The following is an 8,802-nucleotide window of genomic DNA, read 5'->3' on the forward strand; positions in this document are numbered from 1 at the left end:
ATTGTTTTTTTTTTTTTTCCTCTCTCTCTCTCTCCTTTTTTTTTCTTCTCTCTCTCTCTCTGGCTATCCCACAGTCTGGGTTCCTATCTCAAGTTAGTTCCCTCAGATTGCCCTCGGGGCATTCAGGCCTGATCCTTACCCTAAGCAATGCAGCCCCCGCCTCCCTGTCCAGCCCCCACTTACTAGTGGCGGATGCTAGTGTCTGGGCTGCTTCTCCACTGGGAGCTGCTGTTAGGCACGTAATCTGTGGGCTTTAATTATTTATTTACTTATTCTTCCTCCCAGTTATGTTGCCCTCTGAGATTCCAAAACTCCCCACAGACCCGCCTGTGAGAGGGTTTCCTGGTGTTTGGAAACTTCTTTCTTTTTATTTTATTTTATTTTTAAACTTTACATAATTGTATTAGTTTTGCCAAATATCAAAATGAATCCGCCACAGGTATACATGTATTCCCCATCCTGAACCCTCCCCATACCATCCTTCTGGGTCGTCCCAGTGCACTAGCCCCAAACATCCAGTATCGTGCATCGAACCTGGACTGGCATCTCATTTCATACATGATATTTTACATGTTTCAATGCCATTCTCCCAAATCTTCCCACCCTCTCCCTCTTCCACAGAGTCCATAAGACTGTTCTATACATCAGTGTCTCTTTTGCTGTCTCATACACAGGGTTATTGTTACCATCTTTCTAAATTCCATATATATGCGTTAGTATACTGTATTGGTGTTTGTCCTTCTGGCTTACTTCACTCTGTATAATAGGCTCCAGTTTCATCCACCTCATTAGAACTGATTCAAATGTATTCTTTTTAATGGCTGAGTTAATACTCCATTGTGTATATGTACCATAGCTTTCTTATCCATTCATCTGCTGATGGACATCTAGGTTGCTTCCATGTCCTGGCTATTATAAACAGTGCTGTGCCCGAGACGAATCTCCATCCCTACCTCTTTTGTCTCTCTTTTTATCTTCTATATTTTGTCCTACCTCCTTTCGAAGACAATGGGCTGCCTTTCTGGGTGCCTGATGTCCTCTGCCAGCATTCAGAAGTTGTTTTGTGGAATTTGCTCAGCGTTCAAATGTTCTTCCGATGAATATTTGGGGGAGAAAGTGGTCTCCCCATCCTATTCCTCCACCATCTTAGGACCACCCCGTGTCTATTCAATGTTGTACTGAAGGTTCTGGAAAAATACAATAAACAAGTAAAGGAAATGAAAGTAAGAATTGGAAACAAGAAATAAAATAATCCTTATTTGTAGACAATATAATTGTCTACATAGGAAATCCAAAGGAATCAACAAGCTATAGAAATAATAAAAGAATTTAGAAATATTTTGGATATAAAAATGTTATGGAGAGATCAGCAGCTATTTTGTTATACCAGTAATAATGAATTGGAATTTAAAAAAATAGTGAATTTCTTTTCTTGATATAATTTATCCAAACTGTAGGTTTCCTAATAAGAGGAAATAAACCCTTTTTTACTGTTACTATAGTCATCCAATTTCAACCTTAGCAGACTCAACACCCTTTTTCATAACATAATTTAAATCCCTTTTACTAACATGAAATGAATTTAATAGTTTGATATCATCTAAAAGATATACATCTTTGAAAATGATTAATATAATATTAAGACAAACATTTATAGTAAGGTAATATATATTCTATTTTGTTCAGGCATGGCCAGAAGATGTAACAAAGTGCTATATGTTTGCCCTTACTTTTAATGATTATATGTGGGATTAAGAGAAGCAAGACAATATTCAACTCATATGTTCGTAATATTTCTTATTTAACTTGTTAAAATAAGGAGTGGGAAAGTATATACATTATATTCATAGAATTGCATACACAGACACATTTTGAAGGGCAGTATTGCTGACCCACAGACATTGAGCAGCATAGATAATTGCTGTGTTTTCAAAAACAGTTTTAAAAAATCTTTGTAAGATTCTGAAAAAAAATAAAGTTTTCTTTCAGTTTATCTATCAAGGATGATAGTTACAGCCTTATAAATTTTGTGTGTCTGTGTTAGTCACTCAGTCATGTCCAACTCTTTGTGACCCCATGGACTATATAGCTCACCAGGGCTCTCTGTCTAGGAATTCTCTAGGCCAGAATACTGGAGTGAGTTGCCATTGCCTTCTCCAGGGACTGAACCCTGGTCTGTATTGCAGGCAGATTCTTTACAGTCTGAGCCACCAGAGAAGCCCTTGTAAATTTTAGAGAATTTTAAATCTATACAAAAGAATACTTTTAGTGTCTAAGAATGCAATTAGTCCTGGCCTTAAAATTACAACCAGATCTTACAAGTACATGAACATCCAACTGGACTTTCAAAAGTTTTGCAGAATATATAAGAGTTCTTTATTGTGCATGGCAGTTCTTGCTTTGGTAGATATTTAAGCTTCCAAAATTCCCCTTCCACAGTGTGCCACTAGCAATCTATGAAGCAGTCTGCAAGTCACTGGGACAAGCAATCTCTCACATACATTTCTGTAACATCTACTAAAGGAGCAGTATTGCTCTCATTGAGAAACATTGGTTTAGGTATCAGAATGCATTTGCTATGGGTAAACTCTTTTTCCCAAGTTGTAATTACCATTTTAATTGAAAACCTATTTTCTTTACTAAGCATCTCATATTCAAAGGCTAATCTCATATCTACATAACTGAACATTTCAACAAACAGCATTTGTAATACTGTGCTTATAACCTCCGTAGAATGAAGTCTATTAAGAAAAGTGGAACTCAGGACATTTGGGTTTCTGTCACTTGAGAATCTCATTGTACCGATATCACATAAAGTTGAACATTCTTATGCCATACAATAATTGCATAATAAGTAGAAACTTGAGCCTTGAAAATGACAAAATGGTCCTGTGAGACCTTTAGCAGGTTTCTTTATCAAATCACATAATTAGTTCTGGAGTACATGCAATGGGCTAAGTTGTCTTACAAGTTATATAGAGCCTAAAAACTATTCCTATTAATTTGGATATTAATTTTAGAATATATCAGCTTTTGTTGATTGTGGAGTAGTTTAAAAATAGAAAAAAATTTTAACCATTTAAATTTACTACCCAAAAGATTTATCCAATCCTATAGCTCCAAATAAACCCCCTATAATCAATGACTCCCAGATAGTTTTCAGGTCTAGCCTTACCTTGAGCTTCAGATTTATATATACAATTGTATATACCATATATACTTGAATATTTACTAGGTATTGAAAATGTACATTTTAAAAATTGAACTTGTGATTTTTCTTACATAGTCTTGTAATCTGCTGCTTCTCATTCAGTAAATGATACCACAATTTATCCAGTTGGTAAGACCAGAAGACTTGAGGGTCATTCTTCACTTTTCTCTTTCTCTTATGCACTAAGTCTAATACTGTTGATAGGCCTGTAAGCTCTATCTTCAGAGCAAATTATAAATCTGACCACTGATCACCACCTTCACCTGAATCACCTGAGTCTAAAACCAATATTATTTCTTCTTTCCCAGTTTTATTGAGATGTAATTGACATACAGCACTGTATAATTTTAAAGTATACAACTGTTTGACTACATACATCCCGAAATGATTACCACAATAGTTTTAGTGAATATCCATCATCACATATAGATAAAACATCAAAGAAATAGGAAAAAAACTTTTTTTCTTTGTGATGAGAACTCTTAGGATTTACTCTCTTAACAGTTTTCTTTTATAACACACAATAGTATTAATTATTTTTATCATGTTATGCATTACATCCCTAGTATTTATCTTATAGCTGGAAGTTTGTACCTTTTGATTGCCTTTTAGCTAATTCCCTCATCCTCCACCCCCTACTTTCAGTAGCCACAAACCTGATTTTTTCTATGAGTTTCAATATATTTATTAAATATATATGTTACATCTATATATTTAAATGTGATCACAATGAAAAGTCTAGTTGTCATCTATCACCATAGAAAGATGTAACATAGTTGTTGACTATATTCTTCCTACTGTAAATTTCAAACTTGTAACATATATTTTATAACTGAGAGTTTATACAACTTGCTCTCCTTCACCTTTTTCTCTCCTCACTCTACCCACCTCCACTTTGGCAACTGTTTCAGTATTTGTCACTCTGTTTCTCTGTACATTTGTTCATTTGTTTTGTTCTTTAGATTCTACATATAAATGAAATCATACAGTATTTGTCTTTCTCAAAGACAATATTATATCTTACATGAGAAACTGTATAGACTCATAACTAAATGTCCTCCCTGATTCCATATTTCTTCCACACCATTATAGTCTGTTCACTGATATACAGTGTTTAAGTCAGTTGCCTTTTTAAAATTTTCTAATGAATTGAAAGTGAAAGTCGCTTAGTCGTGTCCGACTCTTTGAGACCCCATGGACTATATACAGCCCATGGAATTCTCCAGGCCAAAATACTGGAGTGGGTAGCCTTTTCCTTCTCCAGGGGATATTCCCAAATCAGGGCTCGAACCCAGGTCTCCCTCTTCACAGGCAGATTCTTTACCAGCTGAGCCACCAGGGAAACCCAATAATACTGAAGCGGGTAGCTTATCCCTTCTCCAGCAGATCTTCCCGACCCAGGAATTGAACCAGGATCTCCTGCATTGCAGGAGGATTCTTTACCAGCTTGAGCTACAATGAATTGAGTTCCCATTACATTTCAAACAAAATTCAAAGATTCTACCATGACCTACACACTATTTGTTGTTAAGTCACTAAGTCGTGTCCAACTCTTTTGCGACCCCATGAACTGTAGTCCACCAGACCCTTCTGTCCATGGGATTTCCCAGCAAGAATGCTGGTGAGTTACCAGTCCTTCTCCTGTGGTCTTCTGGATATGTTTATAACCTATTTCCTAACATTCTTTTCCTCATTCTTTCTAGTCTAGCCAGAGTGGTATTCTTGCTGTCTGAGAACACAAAAAGCATGCTTCCGCCTTGGGGCATTTATATTTGCTTTTTCCTGATCCTGGACAGTTTCCTCCATACTCATGTCTTTTCATGTGTCTCTCCCTACATTTGGATCTCTAATGTCCCACCCTGAGGAGGCTTTCCTAACTCCCCTATCTAAAATATTACCTCCCACCCTCTTCCCATACCCGTCTAAATTGCATAATATTTATCTCTACTTAGGATAAATATTACATAATATACGTGTTTATTGTTTGTCTCCTCCACTGGAATATAAGTTCCATGCTGTAAGCACGTGGATGAATTACAAAAGATTCAATGATGAGTTACTCTTAACATATACTACTTAATGACTGACTGAATTTGAAATAATTACACAACTCTCTTTCACTCTTCGAAATAGTCTGATCTTCTAAACCAATGGTCCCCAACCTTTTTGGCACTAGGGACAAGTTTTGTGGAAGACAGTTTTTCCACAGTCAGTGTCAGGGGTGGGGGGAATGGTTTGGGATGATTCAAGCACAACACATTAGAGTTATTTTGCCACCGCTGATCTGACAAGAGGCAGAACTCAGGAGGGAATGTGAAGGTGGGGAGTGGCTGCAGAAATAAAGCTTCGCTCACTCCCTCACTCGCCACTCACCTCCTGCTGTGTGGCCAGCTCTTAACGGGCCATGGACCAAAACCTGTTCTTGGCCCCAGCCGTTGGCAACCCCTATACTAAACTACATTTTCTCATTTCTTATGTAATTAAGTCAGTGGTATAAAAGAAGGGTGATGTTGGTGTGTGAAAGAAGACTAAAATAGACACCAAGTGATACTAAAACTGTGCTGAAGATTAATGGTTTGTCTTTTCTTTACAGGCATTATTAATTAGTTACTACTGATGTGACTAATAATCAGATTGCTTATTCTATAATTTAAGAATGTAATGCTGACTAAACAGGATCACCTTGGGGTTATATATTGCAAAATATCTGTGTTATCAAAAAACATTAAAATATTAAATATTTGATTACTAGAGTTTTACTTTTTTTTATTTTAGGAAATGATTTGCAGCTGAGTGAATCAGGAAGTGACAGTGATGACTGAAGAAATATTCAGCTATAAGTGTAAAATTTGCAAGATGTGATAATTTATCTTAGGAATAAAAATTTCTAAGACTGAGGAAAATGTATCCTAACTTTGATAATAAATTTAATCTGATTCAGAATTTTCAGTTGATGTTACATTTTTTACCTTTTATGGGTACCAGCATTTTCATGTGTTTTTATTTAATCTTAACAAAACTCTTATGAAGTTTTACAGATGAGAAAACAAACTCAGAGTTTAAGTTACTTGCCCATGTATTGTTAGTTAACCAGTGGCAGATCAGGTGTTCTAAAGTTCAAGTTCACTGTTCTGTTTTACCACACTCCTGTCTTCAATTGTGAAATGTCAAAACTTGATTTGTAATAAATGTCCTGGTTTTAATTATGTCTCTGAGCCTTTCTGATATTCCTTAAATTTTGGTTGAAAATTAAGCTAAAATTGAGGGTTAAGATGAAGCTAAGTAGTTGTTTTAATGAAATTGTTATTGCTCACATATTTTATCATTTTCTCATCTCTTTGATATTGTTTAATCGTTTTATTTTGCTTTTAAGATAAAAATAAGCAGTTATGTTAATGAGATAAATACTTAATCTTTATACCTGTAACATTTTTGAATTTGAGGGAAATATAAACACCAGATGGAGAGTCACTAATGAACAGCAAGTTTTTTATTTAATTAATAAACTTTATTTTGAAGAACAGTTTTAGTTTCACAGCAAAATTGAGCAGAAAGTACAGAGACTTCTCATATACTTCCTCTTCCCATCCATGCATAATCTCCCCTACTATGAACATCCTGCACCAGATTGGTCCCTTTTTAAATAATTGATGAACCTACATTCACACATCATCATCTAAAGTCCGTATTTTACATTAGAGTTCACTCTTTGTGTTGTATATTCTATGGGTGTTACCAAATGTATGATTGCACCTTTGTCCACCATTGTAGTATCATACAGGGTGGTTTCACTGCCCTAAAAATCCTATGTTCTGCCAATTCATTCCTCCACATCCCAACCCCTGTCAATCAGTGATCTTTTGACTGTCTCAGTTTTGCCTTTACCAGAATATCTTATAATTGGAATCAGACATTATGCAGCCTTTTCAGATTGGTTCTTTCACCTACGTACTTAAAGTTTCCTTGATGTCTTGTTCATGGCTTGGTATGCACCTAAGTTTCCTCCATGTCTTATTCATTTCTTTTTAGTGCAAATAATATTATATTATGTAGATGTAATGTTACGTATCCACTAACTTACTGAAGGAATCTTGGTTACTTCCAAGTTTTGGAAATTATGAAAAAAAATGTTATTAAACATTACCTCTTATCATAGGAAGTTTTCTAGCTATATATATATGTATATAAGTATATGTATGTATAAATATACATACGTGTGTGTGTGTGTGTATATATATATACACACGAACTGAACTGATAGATGTCAGGCGAGTGTATTCTCAGTTCTGTCTCCTCTCAACAAAAATTTGAATCAACTGATGTTAAAGCCCTCAGCGCGTCACAGCTCTCAGACAGACCATGTTGTAGATCTCGGGTCTTGGACAGACCGTGTTATAGCTCTTAGACAGATCAGTATTACAGCTTTGTGTTACAGCTCAATTTTATTTAGAAAATAGCAGGAAAATACATCCTTGAGGGATAAGGGCATGCTGACCCAAAGACATGAAGAGAAGAGAGAGGGGAGAGAGAGAGAGAGAGAGAGAAAGAGAGAAAATGAGCACGCGTGTGGGAGAGGTGAAAGGGAGACCTCCGGCCCTTTGGCTCCTCTTTTTATGTTTTTCCTCCCCCCGGGCCTGCCCTATGTAAATTGGGCTAGCCAGGAGTGCTATTTTTTCTACCTGAGGCCCTCACTCTGGTCCTTGGACCTTCCTTTGTTCTATTTTCACAGGCTTTTCCCTTCCTTGTCTTTTAGCCACTGCCATTCTGAACTCCATAACTCATCTCTTCCCCCTTTTATTATTTCCCACATAAATTAAACATGTTCTTAAAGATCATTTTGATGGATTGAATACATAGTATATCATTCTGTATACCCCACTCATTTAAATATGAGTAGATTAGAGAGGAATGAGATAATATCTTCTTTGCTTCAGTTATCTCCTTATTTGATTCATTTTCAGACATTAAAATATAGGGAGCTGTGGATGAGACAAGTTCTCAGATATGACATTCTCTGCCAGAACAATCTTCACATGATTCTAAGCACATACCTTTTTTCTCCCAGCTTTATAGAGAAATAATTGACATATAACATTGTATAATTTTAAGCTGTATAGTGTGATGATTTGATATGTGTTTATATGAAATGATTATTAAAGTTAGTTAACATAATCTCATTATTCTTTTAGCTTGACCTTTCTGAGTGGTTTGATGAAACTGATAATAAAAGTATCAAAGTAGTGAAAGTAAATTGGCTACAAAGGAACAAAAATCAGTGGCTTTGAAGGATTCCAGAACACTACACTGAAACTCTAAAGTTAGTAAAATTGCATCTGTACAAGGGTATGAGTGTGACCTATGAATTACATATTCATCAAATATTATCATCCACAGTTTGGTAAGACGGCACTCTTAGACATGTCAGAATTCAGTAATTATATTATTTATATACCATTGATGTAAAATTTAGATTAATAATTTTCAATGTGTTGAGATGAATCAAAATTAGCAACTCAAGAATGGAAAAAAATATTATAAAAATATATTCTAAAAAGGTTGGCAGCTTCTTCAAAGGGACTGGCAAAATTCAT

At 35.5% G+C, this 8,802-nt stretch overlaps 1 protein-coding gene across 1 annotated transcript in view; it reads left to right on the forward strand.

Annotated features, from left to right (window-relative positions):
* Positions 1-6,414, forward strand: part of EAF2 (ELL associated factor 2) — a 57,088-nt gene extending 50,674 nt beyond the window's left edge. The window contains exon 6 of the mRNA XM_010845412.1: positions 5,987-6,414. Within this exon, the coding sequence (XP_010843714.1) occupies positions 5,987-6,033 (47 nt within the window). The 3' untranslated portion in view covers positions 6,034-6,414. The remainder of the gene's footprint in view (positions 1-5,986) is intronic.
* The last annotated feature ends 2,388 nt before the right edge of the window (positions 6,415-8,802 follow it).

This window comes from Bison bison, unplaced genomic scaffold (assembly GCF_000754665.1).
Source record: "Bison bison bison isolate TAMUID 2011002044 unplaced genomic scaffold, Bison_UMD1.0 scf7180017864215, whole genome shotgun sequence".
NCBI lineage: Eukaryota > Metazoa > Chordata > Mammalia > Artiodactyla > Bovidae > Bison > Bison bison.